Raw genomic sequence first — 19,033 nt, forward strand, 5'->3', positions numbered from 1 at the left:
TTGAATTCAGCCTTAATAGTATGAACACTTATATATGTATATCTACCATAGGTTATAGTTAAATGTAGCAAGTAATATTTTCCTACTTTTGCCTTGTTGCCTTTGAATGTACATAAGATATATGGTACACTTATATAATAATGTATTATATGCGTTTCAGTTAAGGTATCTTCTTCCCTTTGTGTTTGTTTTGTGTATTGTGTGCTTTCTGCTTTATGTACAGGTTTATTTGCTAAGCAAATTATGGCAAATTAGTCTAAATTAAAATGTTACAAAGTATGTGTGTACGCATGTTCTCTGTACTTTTCGTTCAATTCATTAATGTTTAAATCAATATAATTCATCAAATGCCAATCCTTGTCCCTCCATGTCAGCTGTGGATTGGTTGTCCTTATGATAGTTTGGTTTCTTGTTAGTCGGGTTAGTTGTTCGATGCGGATGAAAAGCTCAGCGTTAGTCGATTTAGTGACTGCCCTCGACTTACACACTAATTTTAGTTGATTAGTCAAGTATAGTTGCGTGGGCTGCTGCTGCCCGCTCATGTACGTCAGATTAGTGGGTTAATCTTGCACTTGTCGCTATGGGGGTCACTATGAGTCAGTGGATAGCTGGACATGGTTTCGGCGACGGATTTCTAGATTCTCAGTTCAATTTTCTATCAACTTCTGCCAAACTCCTGCTTCTTGTTGTTTCCAGCGTACGAGTCTGTTGGGTAATTCAGTTTCCCTTGTCTGGAGGATCTTTTTGTAATCATATTTTGTTGTATGGATAGTGTACAATTAATATTATATTTCTTTTTCTGGATAAATACACAAATTAAATAGTAAGCTGTGCGAGGAAGTGGTTATCGCGAGTTGAGCAGCAGATGCGCGTAGAATATTTCAAATTAAATATATGTTTAGAATAGGAATTAGGCAACTAATAACTTTTCACTTAACGAGAATAATTTAAATATAAGAAACACTTAACGTAGAGACTGTTTGGGCGGGTGTGGTGAGAGTTAGAGATTGACCAGGAGCCGGACCGCCGATCCCTCAGCGGTTGGCCCTGCTGCTGCAGGTGTTGTTGCTGCTGTCGTGGCTGCTGTTCACAGCAATGTGGCTGCTGCTGCTGCTGCCGGCGGCACATGTGGCTGCGGAGGTCAGGCCGCTTCTGGCGGCTGCCTCCTCGCCCTCGTCGCCCAGATCCTCGTCCGGCTTGTGACTAGATGCGGGAGGTGTCAGCAGGCTTTCGGGAGCGCGCAGCGCGGTGGCCGGGGAGGCCTGGGTACGAGCTCGCATCGCGTGCGCCGCATCTTGAGCCATCAGTACTTCGTCCTGGAAGAAAAATGAAGTGTTAGCATTGGTATGTACTCTTCCCACCCGCTGTCTCCCTTAATTAAGCGTGCAATTGTGCTGCTCGATATTCGTCAGATACTTACATACATATCCATGGTGGTGGTGTGGGTTTGGATAATGTGCGCATCGTCGGTTACGATGTTCGGGCACACGTGGGCCAGGCCGAACTTGTTGCTGACCTGCTCGTTCTGCTCATTCAGGTGGAGGAAGGTGGCCTTCTTCGAGATGACCCGGAAGAAGGGCTCCATCCAGCGGGCGCAGGGCAGGATCACCTGCCAGTCCAATCCAGAGCAACGCTGAGCAATCTCACTGTGGGGTAAGATACGATGTCACAATCTTTTCTCTCAAAGGGATGCCTGGGCAACTCACCGATTAAATGTATGACTGATGGCGGCCGCCGCCAGAACTGAGTAGGAGTAGTTGGCCATGCCCACGTCCAGGGTGCACAGATCCAGCAGCTGCGACGTCTGCACGAACTCGAAGCCGGAGAACTGCGGGTAGATGAAGGCGTCGTCCGCCGCCGAGGCTTCGGCCGCCTTTTGGCGGCTCATCTGAGCAAACGAGGCCGGGGTGCGGTTGTTGGCATTCAGCTGCATGTAGACGCCCAGCCAGCCAGTTATGGTGATGGGACTGATTTCCCAGTCGAGGGCTTGCAGGAGGACCTTCTCGTGGTTCAGGATGTCTCGCTCCGTGCAGGCGCCATCCGTCACGTAGGCAAACTCCCCGATCTTGGGCGGATAGATCTCCTCCACTTTCGCGGCCACGAAGAGGCAGGTGATGCCGATCAGCTGTAGGTGCGTCTTCTGCACCTTTCGCGCCACCAGCAAATAGCGATCAAGATAGTCGACGGCCAGGTAGAACGTCTCCCGGTGCAGCTTGTACACCTCACAGACCTCGATCAACCAGTCCAGGAGGATGGCGCGCATACGCGGCTGCAAGCCGGGGTGCTGCTCCAGCATCGAGGTGCTGCGCAGGCGCGAATCCTGCTCATCCCGGTGGCACATGAGGCGCCACACGTCCCCCGCATTGGCCCAGGCCAGCGCCGGAAGCGGGCACTGGCGCTGCGAGTTCTCCTCCGCCGGTGACATCATGAACTCGAAGGACACTGGCTCGATCACATTCATCGGAAAGTTCCGCAACTGCTTCTGGAAACCAGGAGTTCGTTCCCCATTGACCGGCTGCTGTTGGCTGCTGGCCGAAGAGGCTGGGGAAACAGTGGAGGAGTTGATCTCCTCGTTGTCGTCCTCCTCCTCGCCGTCGACGTCTTCTTCCTCGTCGTACGAGTAGTCCTCGCAGCTGTCGTCCAGCAGATCGTCGTCCTCGTGCTGCTCGTTTTGGGAGCTGACCATCTCGGTGCCAAAGCGGACTACCACAGGAGCCTGCTTACCGGTCAAGCCGCGGTCGGGGCTCGGTGGACTATCCGGGCTGTCCGGCAGCGGACTGTTGGGCGCTTCCGGGAGCTCCTCAGCCGGAGAACTGCGGATACTCAGCAGCTCCTGGGTGCTCTGTCCGTCGGCGGACACCACCGGCGATGTGTAGACCGAGGAGGCCACGGACGAGAGGTTGCTCTGGTCGCTGGCGTACAGGACTGGCAGCCGCTGCATGCGCTTGGCCGATGGAGGCTCGAAGCCAATTTCAGGATCCTGGAAAACAAGAGGATTGTATTTAATTTAAAGTTCAAGGACAGTTTTTAGGGATAAGTTATCTCTGTTCAAAAATAATAAAATAATAAATTAAAGACGAACTATCATTACCATTTCAATGAATTTTCGCTTCTGTTCCAACTTCATAATAACATGAACCGAACAATGAAGAGGACAACCGAAGTCAGAAACAGGATCACACGGGTGGCAGCGGAATTAGAAACGTGTCTCGGATATAATTAGCCAAGAAGGGTCTGGCAGGCGAGCAGGCCGAAAAAATTTATGTGGGTATGCCTGTCAAAATTCTTAATCCCAGATAGATGGACCGTCGTTGGACCAAATGCACCCGCACAAAATTCGAGCCAGGAGATCACACAAAAGATCAAAGATTCGGAGTTCGTATGGAGGTACAACAATAACACTTGGGCAGGATATTCACTAGAGTTTATTCCGATTCTCTTTCAATATATCCTTGGTTTTACTTTTTGGTATGGTATTAGTTTCAACAAAAAATGTATTGCACTTTCGCTTTGATGGTTGAGTGGGAAAGCAGTCTTTGGTTGTAATTGGTTGCGTGGATTCTTTGGTGAGATTATTCGAACGTGCAAACCGATTTTTGGTTATAGCATTATAGCACAGTAACTAATTTAGGCTTTGCTGATCGTTGGTTGGAATTTGGTTATTGTTGCAGTTGTTGGTTTTTGGTTTTTGGTGTGCGATCTTGGCAATCCGGTTCCTAAATTAGTTCTTTGCACTCTAGGTTGATTATTAATATGTGTCAGTCTCAACTTTGGCTACTTGCTGCCGCGACTTGGCAAGAATTCGTTCGGCTTCAGTCTCTTAGCTGTTAGCTGTTAGCTGTGTTGGTTTGCTTCACTCCGCTCTTGGCCAGTCGAGTACCAATCGCGTTGACGTGCGCTGTGCAACTGAGCCCAACGTACTCCGTTCCAGATCGCCGATCCCCGTAGATCGTCGTTATCCTGCTCAACGAGTGCAACGCTCGAAATAGGGGTTGCTTTCGCTGCACCAACACAGCACAGTGGTGGAACCAGGATCGCAGCCAGTTCTCCCTCTCGTTCCCCCGCTCTAGAGCCAGCACTTACCCGAGGGTAGTTCCCTCCACGGAGATCTTGTCGATCCGATCCGTCGGGTACTACCCGAACCCTATTTCTTGAGACGCTCAACGTTGTTGTTTTTGCAATGCATTTTCGCCTCTGGGTGTTTATCAGCACAACAACAAATCCCCTGCCGGCTGCGGCAACTGATCCTTTCTTCAATTATTTTTGTCAACATTTCTGGCGTCCAGGTAGACGCAGGAAAATCACTACCTACTCCCAAGGAGCAGTACCCATAGCGGGTATATGAATTATCTCTGCAAGTACTACATATATTATATCTCTTGGGTCTGGGCTGCATTTCTCTAATAAATAATATATTTCGCAGGGATATTTTGGGGAGGGGGCATTGGCAGAAAGCCAAAAATGGCAGACTTACGGCATCTTGTGCCGCAGATTCAGGGTCGTAAGATTACAGCACGAGGAAGAAATGACAAAAAATAACGAAACAATGGAAATCCTTGACCATTGTTCTCAGGGCCAGACAGATGATGGAAAACAGAAGCCAAGATCAGAAAGTCCATAAAGCAAAAGTGATTGTATGTAGGGCTGCGGAGCCTTTAAGGCACAACAGCTCTTAAAGATCTCAAATAATTTTCTGGATTGTAAATCAGATTTGATTCAAAGAAAATGCCTCATGTTTCGTCGACTTCCTAACTAGCAATCTCACACATCATAAAAGCTCAACAACATCGGGTGGCAGGAGCAACCCTCCCGAAAACTTTCCTTTCCCTGATGCTCATTAAAGATTTTCACATAATTTGTTGCGTAAAAATGAGGGAAAAAATGCCATGATATTTATGTGACAGTTTTAATTGTTTGAGTAGGTTTGCCTTTTCCGAGACAGACACATAGACAGTTCTTCCCTCGTCGAATCTGCCGGGGAAAATAAATTTTGCCTTGCCTGAAGACACAGGAAGAGGTCCAAGACGCATGACAAATTTAATTTCTTATTCTTTCGGCCATCGCAACGGCAGCCACCCCGGCAAAGATGATGTAGGCAATGGAGAACGGCAATATCGGGACGAAATGGACACACACATGGACACATGCCAAGGCACCCAGATGCAATGTAATTAAAATCAAAGCGTGCAACGGCATACGGAATGGCACAATGGGCATTCCTGCAGTCGCATTACCTCACTGGGTCCCAGTTCCTTGGTGCGTGGACATGCATCTGCCCCTGGAACTGGTCAAGCGTTATGGAATCGGAAGGTTATGGCGAAATTCACAGAGTAGACTGTGGCATGCCGGCGGATTCCCGGAGAAATATCCTTGCAGCGAGTGTGTGAGAATTAAGTGAACTGTAAAGTGGGCTGGAATCTGGACCAGTGCGAGAGGGTTGCATCCCAAGTTTAACAAGGGTTAAACTGGGTTGATGCCCTTAAGCCGCCCTAAGGATTCTGGCCCAAGTCCGCCCGAGCAGCTGCTTGTCGATCCTGATCAGCTCCTTGAGGCGCAGCCCACAAGGCACCTAAACACCTCTCGAACTCTCTCTGGGAGGCAGGCCGTGGGCCGCCGGAGCAGATGATGCAATTCCTCAAGTTCTGGGTACACACACAAGGCAGTCAAGGAGCAATTGTTATGCGACAACCTCCGCGTCGTCAACCTCAATATCCTGGTGCCCCATTGTGTTCCTTTCTCTCCCTCTCGCCCTCTCTCTTCGTCTGGCTGCAGCGATCTCTTTCTGCAGTGTCCTCTTCTGTCCCCGCACTCCGTACCTCAAAAGACCTGGGCTTATGTGTCGTAATCTTCCGTCTGCCGTCTGCTCGATACCGAAACACCTTTACTTCTCGGGCCTTGGCGTGGGTCCAGGTGTAACTTTTTGCCTTTGTTGTTGCTGTTGCCGTGTAATACGCCGCTTTGTTGTTCCTTTCAATTTATTTTCTTTCTCTTCATTTCGATTCGTATCACTTCCCCCCTTCGAACTTCCTTCAATGGAATTTAATTTAACTCTATGTGTTGCCGTTTCATAATTATTAACTTAATTCCAAGCCAGCTCCGGATAGAAATCCCAGGCTGACAAATTGCCTTTCCCAATAATCGCTCTGGTTTAGAGTCCACTCTGGGAGTCCCCAGTGCTCTTCTTTTAACAAATGATATGCAAACAACATGCCAGAGGACAAGTCCCAAGCGGACAATAACAAACACTCATATTTCCAGCGCTACTCGGCTGACCCCTGGTCAGTCCAGGAAGGGTTATCCTTTCGCGGTGACTGGACTCTGTTCTTCCTGAAAGAAACATCAGTTTCGAGGGCAGGACACTCTCGGACATGTAATTAATCACGGAATTGGTGAGATCCACGAAAACGCGAATTAAAGCATATCCCAGTGGCGAATCGGGAGGAGGGTATAAGTGGACAAAGGACAAACCGCGGATGAGTTTCGAAAGTAATAAAGGGAAATGATAAATGTTATCATCTCTAGGAGATCTGTAGGCTTTACGATCGAGTTTGAAATCGATCACATTGGTATGCAGAAGCTGGTATGAGCTTATCGTCCAATCTTACAAACAAACGCATCCCTTTCTGTAACTTTGTTTGCCATCAACTGCTCGAAATCCTCTTTAAAATTTGGGAAATCTCTAAAATACCAGACCATTATCCTCCACTATGCATTCCGGGATGGGACGCAAGCTGGGAAACTGAAACTTGAAATCATATTCCCACAATGCCCCGGGACTGACTTGACAGAAATCAAGCCCCGCACTTGATTGCTCAGACAAGAGCCTCGAGGAACCCTCAGCAGCAACCCTATCCCTTGTTTTGGGACAAAAGACACGAAGAAGTTTTGCCCAAAAAAAGCGAAACTTTCGTCGATTTCATGCCTGCCATGTAAGAGGAGCGAAAGGGTTTACATTACACTGACAAATTGGTAAAATAATACCATAATTCTTATCCTTGTGCCAGCAGCAAAACAAATATTGTATATTATTTCAAAGAAACGCATTCCAGCGCAGGAGCTGGTCTGCGTCCCAGAGCCAGACGACCAGAAGCAGCCATGGCGGGGATCGCTGGATGATTTGCATAAAAGTTTAACGGAAATCTAATGAGCAGACGTCGCAGGAACAGGACGCATTTGCATAAGGACATCGTCCCGAAACGGGGTAGCAAAATGCAACCCAGTCGGAAACCGTTTTTATGGAATGGCATAACATCTTCTGAAGAAGCAAATGTCGTCTCGATGAATATTTAATTAGGGAAGAGAGGTAGAAACTCGGCCCAGTGATCCTTGAAAAGGATAAGGCATTGCTCAACCCCTCGATGGCAGCTCCGCTCGTCGTCATGTTTGCGGTTTCTTGTGTGTCCCATTCCCCGACGAACGCATCCTTGATCTAGTTCCTGCCTCAAGCTAACCTACAACTATCGCAATTTCAAATTCTTCCTTCGAACCTTAACGGACATTTGCCGCCTTGACTTCTGGGTTTGGGTATTTGGGCTCTAAGTTCTGGCTTTCGTTGGGAAAACCCACCCCTGGCGAGCGGGAGAAGTCCGACTTTGGCTCAAGGTGTGCGCGCATGCGCAACGTCGTCGACGCCGTCGCCGTCTGTCCTTGGTCTCCTTTGTCCTTCCGTGCATATGCTCAACATACTGCCAAGACCCCTCGGAATTCTTACCCAACAACGACTGTCGGAAGGGGAGCAGCAGCAAGCGTTTTTTTCCGTAGGAAAGTGACATTTGTTTGGCAGGGCAGCAAAAGTATAAAAAACCGAAACTCGCTTGCAAAAAATAAACAAGAAAGTAATCCCAGCTGAGGGAAACGAATTATGGAATACCCTTGCTATTTAACGGCAGAGAGATCTAGAAAGGCTCTGATTCTTCGCCAGAAATATTATTTTGATTGCGACTTAGGGTAACAATAATAGTTTTCGCCATCATTTTGCACGTATGGGGAGGGGTTTCTAGTCCCTAGAGGTTTCTTCTCCTCCTTAAGTACAGCCTTGGAGGAAATCCTCTGCACCAACACAGCTGCCAGGAACCGCAGCCAGGAGCCATTGTTCCTACTCGCTTTGATTGCAGCTACTTGAGAGGAACACTGACTTGGAGGCAATAGACCGAAGGCTGCTAACTGAGCGTTTATTTTTGGGCTCATCTTCGCATTGTTCTTGGGTTGGGAAGTGCCAAGTAGCCGGCTACGTGCCCAGCAGCTTGTTTGACTGCAGATCGCCCGAGGATCAAAGGAGAAGCCTTCGAAGGACTGCACTTCCAAGAGACAAAACAAATAGAATATTGTTTACTAAACATACAGAGACAAGAGAGATAGGGAAGCTATTTTCGAAACAACAGTCTGATTACTAATCTGAGCTTCTGAAGATAAGAGCCATGAGTGGTCAGTGGGAATACTCGATCCAAAGGTCACTACAGCAGGCCAGTAAGCACTAACATTAAATCAATTTCAATTCCGAACTAGACTGAGATCCAAACGATCAATTTTGCAACAAATTAGCGGATCATCTTCCCAGATCGCGCGGTTCGCTGGCTCTCGTCGCCCTATCTTCCTCCCTGATAAGATAGGCCCAACGAGGTCACTTGGCCCGATAATGCACTTCATTCATAAAACTTATCTGCGCAGCGGCAGTTTCTAGAGAGGGTGTGGGAGGATCGGCACTCACCTTAGCATCGTCGTTGGAGTCGCTGCTTAAACGCCGTTTACGTTTAGTGCCATTCGAGGTGGTGGCTGTGGATGTGGATGTGGATGTTGCAAGGTTCTGGTTATCACAGGAGCACATCTCGCTTCCTCCGGACGCTGCTGGCGGTTCCGGGAACTTCTGCCGGGACTGAGACGAGGTCGAGGGGGCGGTGGACAGGGCTGGCGGCTGGTTGGGGCTGTTGTGGTTACTGCTGCTGCTGACGACGGCGACAATGTTGCTGCTGCTGCTACTAGCTTCCAAATCGCTGGCGGAGGATGTGACTATGCTTCCATTTGGCTCAGTGCTGCTGGTAGAAGAAACACTGAAAAAATACCAAACACATTGTGTTAAAAAGTGAAACAAAGATCTTTAAAGTCAGATTGCATATCCTTCTGCTCAACTTTCTTAATTTCCCCCAAGCCCTACAGAATACGTGGGTGTCAGGGTGCCTGTATGCCTACAGTTATTCCAAAATTTCTTTTGTCTTTTCGCAAAATAGAGAAATTCAATATGCCACGGAGGCAACGGCGACGAATCGCATAGGGGCGTTCTAAAATATCTAAATAGATACAAACGGAACGCACATAAATTCATTGAATTTTGACACGGCACTCGAGAATCGCGATGCCAGGCCCGAGATTAAGGCGCCCAGCGGATACATTAATATTTAACATCCGGGAAATTGAAATCGAGATGACTGATCGAGGGAAATGGGATCGTTGCGAGGGAAAGCCTTTCCTCCGTCGGGATTATTGAGCAATTTTGGCAAATTTGCATGCACATTATGCATAATGCAAGAGGCTGGGCGGCGGAAGGAACACTGTTCCAGTCCTTGAAAGGAAGCACCCCGAGGGGCAGATGTTCTATCGTCTTGCCGCTCAAGTGGCGCGAATAAAAGGAAACTGCACTCCAAGCAATTCGATGCGCGAATTTTTTAGCAACTTGAGCGAGGGGCAGGACCGAAGACCGAAATCTAACCCTTGAGGAAAGGGTGAGGGGTAAAAAGGTAAGACATGGCTCTCTGGCCAGAGGATCGGAGCCTGCAGCCTCCTGTTTTGATCCCTGCCCCGGCCTGCCCTTCGCTATCGATCGCGTTTAATGAACAAGAAAAAGTAATCACGTAGTAAATTACAAGGAAATGAAATCGCTTAAAAATGAGTTATGGCGAGAAATGTCTCGGCCTGCGGAGAAAGGACTAATGGAGTGTACGTGCACGGGGCCTGCAAGTTTTCCCGCTTTCTTTTCTCCTCGTTCCCACTTTTCCGAGCCGCTCCCGGGGTCAGGGTTGCGCGGCTAAAGGTTCAAACTGAAATTTGTCATTTCGAGGTGAAAGTTTCTTTCTTCTGCGGCGCGACCAGAAACCATGTTTCGGTTTGGTTGGTTCCCCCTTTCCTTCCCAGTCTGGGGTGCAGTCTGAATCCCTGTAGGTAAGAAACAGAAATCAGTATGGGGTTGAGTCGCGACTCCTGGATGATAAGAAGGACTATCTGTTCAAGGAGATAGTTCCAGGAATGCCCCGCCGTGCTTAGTGAGGAGCCTATCGAAGGACCCATCTTCTCACATGATAAATTATGTCAAAATACACGGCTCCCATTGGAAATTCGTGATTTATTGCTCTATTTTGAGGGAAATCTAACCTGCAAGGTGCTCGAGGGTCTTTAGTATTTCGAAAAACATTTCAAAACTTTTCGAACATAACCTCTTGATGCGCCCTAATAAGTATGCAGTGGATTTTGGGCTCAAAATTCTCCACAAATTCCGTTATGGATGACCGCGATACTTTTCGCAACACATACCAATAATTATGTCGCACACATGTTGACCACGAAATATGTCCATAAAATGGACTATCACTTAAGTGATCGACGAGATCAGGGGGAGGAGATGACGATGTTGTGCCCGTGATGGGACGCAACTGACAAAGCCAAATGACTAGGCAATTATGCAATTATGGTCATGCGCAGGCACCAGCACCAGCACCAGCACCCCACCGCACCCACAAGGCTAAACAGAGGGGGTGAAACATATTAAACTCAATTAATTTTTGTCGTCTAGTGTCGGCCAGGACATGACTATGACAAGGACGATGGAACAGCAGTAGCTATGGCCGCAATGACAACATTATCAGGCCATGTCACCCCTACCGTACAACCCCCTTCCCAGGACTAAACACTTTTCTAATGACATTTTCGCGCGCAATTATTTACTAATCACACGCAGGACCTCTGCCGTGGAGCGATCCTGCAGCGGCATGCGGAGTGTAGAGGAATGCGGCACTCGGTTATCAACGGTGTATCCACTTTGACACCTACCAGCGCCATCTGTTCGGTCCTACTCGGTCGGAACTTTCGGAGAACGTCGGTGAAAATGCATTTTAGATTATCACACTCGGGTCGGAAAGGTGGAAACGGCTGCGGTGGCAGTAGGATCCCGAGCAGTTACAGCTCCTGCGGGTTTATCTGTTTTCCCGAATGCATTGACGCATAACCAGTTGGCCCCGTCACTTTGTAATTACGGAAAACTATTAGATAAACATCTTCTGGTAAAATGAATTAAAGACAGCCCGCTACCAGGATAGTCAGTGGTGAAGAGGAAGTGGGTCGGATGTCGCAGGAAGTCGGTCGGTTAGCGGCAGATATAACTGGTATTAGACAGTTGGGGAAGCGTCTTTGTAACTCTCATGTGGGGTGCTAATTAGTTTGGTTAGGACTGAGGAGGAAATGGAAGTCACGAGCTGGTTGATGGGAAAAGGAAGTGCCTGCCTGTGGAGGGAAGGACGACCAACGCCATGGAGAATTTTCCTCAAAAAGTTCATGATCCGTTTGTTTCTTCCAAAGAAAGTATACAAATTTCATTAATTTTTATTTTTTTGGTACAATTTTACTTTTTTTTTTATTAAACTGCCACCTACAATGCATACAGAAAAGATGTTACTTTTGAAACTATTCAAGGATCTTACCTCTTGGCATATAAACCCATAATTGTACGGCCTGAAGGTGCCGTTGGTATTTGTAATCCTGGATATGTTGAAGGAGCTGCTCGTCGAAAGCAGATACAAGTAATAATTTAAAAGGAACTGCAAAGAAAAAAGATAGACAAACTAATTAATTTACTATATAATTCCATAAAAAATAGTTTAGAAGCCACTGCCTGGATATGGTCATCACATGCTGCTGACTTCCCGATTTTACGACTTGACAAAACCTATCAACAACTATTCCAGCGTCTCCTCTAGGTCCTCGAGGGGAAAACAACATATGATCCTTGAACACAGAGGCTGATAGGATATCTCGCACGCAGCATGTGGTCGAGGAGTTTCCTCGTCCGAAAACCCAAAACAAATTTGTTTACGTGAGTTTCTCCCAAAACCTAGGAGTATATTCGAACTTTCTGCTTTTAGAAATACGCAAACAGGATAGTAAACATTATCCGGTGAGGGTAAATATATTCAAATTACGGGATAAGATGTTCCGTCTAACAGGTAGTCACGGGATGGTCAATTTTTTATTTTAATAGAATTCCACGAGTCTCAATCGATGCCAACTGCTGCAGTTTCAGCTTCAGCTGTCATCATGCACTCTACGAAATAGTTCTACTCATTAATTGTACTATTTTGTAGCCAACTTCTAAACCCGATGGCCTACATGTTCAGTTTCCCCCAGTGTACCAAGGTCAGGTGCTTGCCATTCAGCGCATGCGCAGCGTCAACATTTTCTAGTGGTTACAACGCTTAATTATATCGATCCCCGTCCCCGGCCACGATGCACCTGTTGTGGCCGGCCAGCATTGATCGTTGCCTTCTGCGGCCAGGATGGCGATGCGGGCAGGTGAGTGGAGGAGAGCGGCAGCTGGCCGCGGGGACGGGGGACGGAGGTACCCCACCTCAAAGGATTCCTCGGTGTGTCTCTGCAGCACTCTGGCTGCAACTTCAACTGACTCCCTTCCCCCTCGCTAATTGTATCCTGTCGCGTTTCCTTGTTCCCCTCCCGCGTCCGTCCTTCCGCCTTTCCTGTGTTTTCCTTTCGGAATTTTATTTTCTTTTCATTCGGCAATGTGACATATGGGCTGGCGTTATATTCGCCACGATTTATGGACCTCCCCTGGCCTGCCATTCTGTCCGACACCTTTTCTACCCCGTGAGGGAATGCTTTTTAGTCGGCGATGACTTTCTCTCCCTTACTTTCTTATTCTTGTGCTCTATTTCCTCATTTTCGCCTCTCTTTCCGTCTGCTTTTCCGGCTTTCCCAGGCACATTACTTCGCTTTTCACAACCATCATTTTCACACTAATTGCGGATATGCCTTCTAATTAATTGGTTTTCTGTTCTTCCCCGAACTCCTTTCAGTATGTTTCTTTGGGTTTTGCAACCCCCATTTGCTTCTTTTAGTTGGTCTTAAAAAACATTACAACTTTCTCTCAATAAAGATCCTAAACTAACAAAGAGACTAGAGAGATTTAAGATCTGAAGAACTGAAGAAATACTATTTCCTAACTGCAGTCTCTGATTAAAATAAATATATGTCCAAAAAGATTGTATCTTCCGGCAAACAAATGGCTTAATCTGTCCAAATACCTGCAACTATCCCTGATAAAGGACTAACTAATGGCATGCAGAGGTCTCACGCAGGCTGCACTCGAAGGATCGGATCCGGCAGCTTCCGCTAATGAAGATTAAGTGAAGAGCTCTGCCCGGCAGTTAGGCGGAATTCCGCTGCGACAGGTATACAAATATGAATAATGCGGTGGATTGCGCGGATAGATCCCGGGCTTCCCAGGGCCTCCGCTCTGCGCCTAATTAGATGCTCGCTGCTCGAGTGAACCGTTTACCTGGATGGGGTCCAAGGTCATCCAAACAAGCGCGAACGGATTTAACTGGAAATGTTCCAAGCAAGTAGAGCGGGGAACAGTGCCTTTTCGGCAAAGCCAAGGCTCCCTCCTCTCGGAGGTTATTTGCTTTGTCCCAGAGATTTCCCAGCCGGGGAAATGGAGCGAGGAGCGAGATGCCAAAGGCACACTCGAACCCAGTCGCCAAGTCCAATGAAACTCGACGCAATGCAAAGAAGAATGCATAAAATGCGCAAAAGGAGAGCGCAAAAAATATCCATACACACATGCCAGCTATGTGTATCTACGAACGCATGTATCTGCGTATCCCTGTACATAAGGAGGAAACAGGTCTCGAGGTATCCAGGGCCTCTCTCGAGACGGCGTCTTTTGTCTGGCCCTGCAATTTTGTGCGTCCTTTTTTTGTCTGTTTGAGTTGCATTTTGGGCTATGCACATGCAGCAGATACATTCCGAAGATACTCGAGATAAATGCACAAGAAGTATCTGCGTACCTCGCCTTGGCCTGCTTGTTGTGGTTTTGGCAACAACTCTCGCAATTAGTTGGAATTTCGAATGCCAGGCTTAAAAACAAAGTAAATTGTGACCATCTTGGGGGTAGTACTCTGTACTCCTGAAGATATTTCTCGAAGCAAAGTATCTACAGTTCGAACTGGCGGAGTATGCCCGCAGATCCCTCGAGTACAGGGTACGAAAAACGAAAACAGGAAAGTCGATCGCCGCAGAAGACCTTCTTTCGGTCGCCTGCGCTCGTGTATTTGTATCTGTATCTGTATCTGCGCCAGGGCCTCTGCATCTGTATCTGTATGTGTATCTGTGAGGACGTGCATCTGTATCTGGGATCTGGTATCGGGGCAACGGCGTGTGAAAGTAAAGCAGGACCGGGGTGGAGAGAGATGGCATCCCAATGGCGAAGAGCACCGAAAGCCGGCGAAGGAGAACAAATCAAAGTTCTTGAATGGAGAAGTGGCGGCGTCGGCGGCGGCGTTCCAGTTCCAGGAATCGACGGCCTTGAAGTAGCCGTTAGGACGACGAGACGCGCTCAATTGACTGTTTAGTTTATATTTAGCAGCGTCTAAAGGATGCCCATAACCAGCTCAAGTGGCCAGCGTCCTGTCCCCACTCCACTCGCCCTGGACTGCTGGACTATCCTTTGTTTGTCTGGGAATAACTGGAAACTGTTTATCATTGTTGTTTCTGCCCGTCATACGGCTTCTCCTGGCCCTGATTCCGAATCCCTGCTTCTGCTTGCCCCGCCAGACCGACTAAAATGCGGCATAAATTTTGATAAGTTCGAACAGAAATGTATCGACACAAAAAACGGCATATTTCTTAAACAACAATCCGCATTTGTAATTGAGAAATACATATTTGTGGGATTTTTTACCAGGAATTCGGGTTAATATGGGCAGGTGATAGGTCTGCTCCCAACGTTGCATGATGGGAAAATATTACAAGTGAGTTTCCTCTCCGTTCTTTGTTTAATGGAATCCTTTGAGGGGATGCCGCTGGCGGAGGTGGCAAGCACTTGAACGACAAATGTGTTGGTCCAGCCCCTCACAAGGTGGCAAGGTAGTTCCTAAGAGGAGGCAGACTAAGCAAATAGGACGTTTGAAAGTATCTAAAATTTCCATTGTTTAAGATGCGAGGGAGAAGATACATTTTACATAATATCTTAAGCCAGATATGTATCTCAAGTTTTCTAACTTTCAGCCACAAAATTCCATTTAAACAGTCTAAGAGCGAAATTTCGGCGATCATGACATAATCCAAGGCAACACGAAACAATTAAGTATACAAAACCAACCCCATCACCGCTTGCTGCCACCCCCTTCGGCAACGCCCCCAGCCCACAGCCCCCACAACCAACTCAACACGTTTGGCGGCGCAAAAAGCGAGGCGCAAAGAATGCAAAAAAATATATATCTACATATGTGTGCGAAAACCAGAAGAGAAGAGAAGAAAGTCGAACAAAAAGCACAAACTATGTATGAAGGAAAACAACAACCAAGAAATTGTAGCAGGTAATTCGAAGGCACAGAGCGGAATTGGCGGCAAACGGCGGGGCCAAAGCAGGGCCCGCGAAATATCAATGAACTCCACTCTCGTAAGCGTAGATCGGCTTAGATGACCTCCCTCCCCCCTCCCCCCGACCCGAATCGCTCGCTCCGAGAGCCAACCCCACGTACTACCAAATATTTTTTGCGCCACTTTTGGCATAATTCAGTTCCCAGTTCCCAATTCCCAGCTCGGCGAGTGTGTTGCTTTTTGCTCCAAGGGGGCTTGTTGTTGCTTGTTTTGTTTTCTTTGCGCAGCTCGTTTTTCCACCTCCGCTTTGCTCGTTGCTTCGTTTTCGTCAAGTTTTCAAAGGTTCGAAGTTTCGCGTTGTACTTTTCCCGCCGTCGCAGTCGCAGTCGCAGCGCAGTCAGCGCCGCTGTCGACGTTGACCGCGCTCGAACGTGACAGTGTGTGTCATTGGGGGAAGCGTATATAAACGAAATGAGCATGGGGAAAGAATGGAGAGGCACAAAGTGGCGCGAATTAGGCGTTTGGGCTGGCGCAGTTCGGTTTTACCGCCCAAATCTATGCGAATGGCGGGAAAGTGCAATTCGGGCGGGAGAAAGATTAGAAAGTTGCCCACGAGCCCCAAAAATCGCCCACTGCCCTGTTCCCCACCCGCAACCCGCTATCCGCCCCACCACATACCCCACTCTCGCACACACGCGTCACAATTTTTTTTCCGTACGAGACACTTATTTTTTCGTTTGCCGTATTCGCAGCAAATAATCCGTGGAATTGTGCAATGGTTTTTACCTTCGGAGAAGCACTTGCAGCCCGTTTACCGGAGTCTCCTTGGGAAAATTGGCATTTGGGGCGCCGGGGTACTAGAGGAGCGCACTTGGAATTGGGGATTTGACCGATTTTCAAGAGAAGTGTCGCCGTCGTCGTCGTCACACGCCGGACCACGAAAACTTCACGAGCAGCGGCAGCAAAGTGATCGAAATCGGCACCCAACCTGCCGGCTGCCGGCATGTCGGATCAGCGGCAGAGACGTCAACGTCAGCGTCGACGTCGACGTCGACTGCGGCGAGTGTGCAGAGGAACGCGCCAAAACAAGCGGATCCGAAGCGCCAAAAAATGCAACAACCACACTGCTGCCTTGTTGTAGTTGTTGGTATCTCAACTGACATTTCGAAGAGCAGAGCGAGAAAGGGAGAGATTGTGGAGATTCTCCCGCGCAAAGTGGCCAAGGAAGAGCAAGAGAGCTCCAACTCCGCTGGTGGCGGTGTTCGCATTTTATTGAATGGAGTCTGGAATTGGAGCCGCCTGTGAAAAAAGGACGCCCGGCACCACTCGAAAGGGGGTGTGAGGGGGGAGAAGAATTCTGCCAGCTGGGATCAGCTGATGGGGCTACCAGAAGGTTGGAAAAAGTTGGAAGGTTATAGAATATTAAAAATATATAATTGTACACTTGTATAAACAACGTTAATGAAAAAACACCACGAAAAGAACATAATACAGAAAGAAGTTATGAATTTTTTTAAAATAATAGTACATTAAAATTTCCTCGAACATCTTATCTAATTGTTCAAAATTGCAGCTAATATATGCAATAGCATTTTCTGTACTCATTCCACGAACAGAAAACCAATAAGCTGCCTATTTTCCAATATTACAAACTTCAATTAAAATATTACTCTGAAAACACATGATCGACACAGTTTTGCCGACTAGGTGGCAACGCAACTCGACCCCAAACAAACCGCAGCCACTTTGTTGTTGTCATCGATTGCCATTCCATCGTTTTTGGCATGTTCTTTGCAGGCCTGCCAATGCGCTAATATGACTGAAACTTCACCGCCGCGTTAGTTCTTTGGAAAGGTAAAATCACGTAGAATCAGATTCTTCAATAAAACCAAAAATCCTAACATAATTACGGAAAATAGGAGCAACTAAAGTTGACGATTTCCCGCGCGCGGGAACCTGACGCCGCTGTCAGCACTGACAGCTGCGACCGCGATCGGAGAGGAGAGAGAAAGAGAGCGAGCAAGCAGGTTGCGACGAGCAGAGAAAAAACGTGAGGCAGCGACGTCGACGTTTTTTCATGGTATGGGATATTGGGCAAAGAAAAAATTGTTGAAGCCAACGGAATCTTGTGGGAGATGAAAATGAAAAGAACCAGGCCGTGGCAGAGGGCAGCGGGGTCACGATCGCTAGGGCCGGGTTCAAACTCTCGGGGATCCGGGGACTGCACCTGCCAGGTGGCCAATGGCCAATGGCCATGCCTCCGGCAAACATCACTCACCTGTCTTTCCAGCGTAGAAGCTGTGCCTGGCGTGGATCTTGACCTGACTGGGTTCTCCTGGGGGCCACGCGATCTTCGAGACCGCACACACTAAAACGCACGCGGGTTGGTTGGTGATGAAAAAAAATTGCACACACCGCAGCAAACACACACACATACACCAAAGGCACAGCAGCAGCCAGCAAGACAGTTTCGTCGTTTTCACGATCACCTTTTCTTCCAAACACTTGGCCAGCTGAACCTCCTACAAGTCAAGGCCAAAAACAGTGGCTCGATCCCCGGTGGCTTTTAGAATCTCTGGCCTTTTGGATTTTCAGGTTTCTGAGTTTCGCCTCGAACAGCACTTATTATCGGCGGCGGCGAGTAAGATCGGTGCGCTCAGTTCTCAGTCACCAGGGTTGTCATTTTAGCTATTTGGAACGGAAAAGTATTCAATTTTGGGATATGACATTAGCTGGAATTTTAGCTATTTATCGGATTACCCGGTCCGATCGATAGTTGTCAGCTCTACTCGGCAACAAGTTTGTTCCTTGTGCGAGTGAGAGGTAAGATATCGATACCAAAAAAAGTCGAGTTCAGTGTAGACAACTTAGCAATTTTCCCGCCAAAATTCCGTCAGATGGGTGACACCATCAGATTTTGCCGGTTCAGCGAGTGGGATTGGTGACTAGCCAAAATTTAAAAAAAGGCGCGCGATTTAAACGGAGAAAGTATCCAACAACAATTTTAGTTCCTAATTATTTGCGAATATGCGAGAGGCGAAGATGGTAGAGTATTTTTAGTTAAACATAAAACTTTGCAACACAACTAAAAGGTTTTAAACTGCAGTATTTGGTAAAAAGATCCACTCGTTGTTTTGAAATTAACATTGTAACAGTTCTTGCACTCTGTTATTAACTCAACATGCTCTGTTAAATTGCATTCTGTTAATTTTTTCACTCAATAAGTAAATAAATTGTTTATAATATTTACAAGAACTTTAGTTTTTAACTATCTGGCTGGCTTTGGTATTTGCTTTTTTAAATATTTATTTCATAAACATTTTTCTTTAAATTTGAGAAAGATAACACATCACGATAAACACATTCCCGAAATTAAACAAATTTTTTTCGAAAAGGTTTCGGATAATTTTTAAAAGAAGCTTTAAATAAGCCATGT

General features: G+C 47.3%; 1 protein-coding gene across 3 annotated transcripts; it reads right to left on the reverse strand.

Annotated features, from left to right (window-relative positions):
• Positions 1 to 93: 93 nt before the first annotated feature.
• On the reverse strand, positions 94 to 18,347 carry LOC6497792 (G1/S-specific cyclin-E). Of its 3 annotated transcripts, none has more exons than XM_001961424.4 (6): positions 17,876 to 18,347; positions 11,685 to 11,801; positions 8,708 to 9,047; positions 1,707 to 2,980; positions 1,421 to 1,646; positions 94 to 1,316 (listed from the first exon to the last, which is right to left on the reverse strand). In XM_001961424.4, exons 2-6 carry the CDS (start codon positions 11,702 to 11,704, stop codon positions 1,035 to 1,037), a joined length of 2,142 nt encoding a protein of 713 aa, XP_001961460.1. In that variant the 5' UTR covers positions 11,705 to 11,801; positions 17,876 to 18,347; the 3' UTR covers positions 94 to 1,034. The 3 variants fall into 3 exon arrangements, with proteins under 3 accessions (XP_001961460.1, XP_032307584.1, XP_032307585.1); XM_032451693.2 differs by lacking the exon at positions 17,876 to 18,347 and adding an exon at positions 16,384 to 16,522; XM_032451694.2 differs by lacking the exons at positions 8,708 to 9,047; positions 11,685 to 11,801; positions 17,876 to 18,347 and adding an exon at positions 3,092 to 3,955.
• Between the last annotated feature and the right edge of the window lie 686 nt (positions 18,348 to 19,033).

This window comes from Drosophila ananassae, chromosome 3R (genome assembly GCF_017639315.1).
Source record: "Drosophila ananassae strain 14024-0371.13 chromosome 3R, ASM1763931v2, whole genome shotgun sequence".
NCBI classification, from domain to species: domain Eukaryota; kingdom Metazoa; phylum Arthropoda; class Insecta; order Diptera; family Drosophilidae; genus Drosophila; species Drosophila ananassae.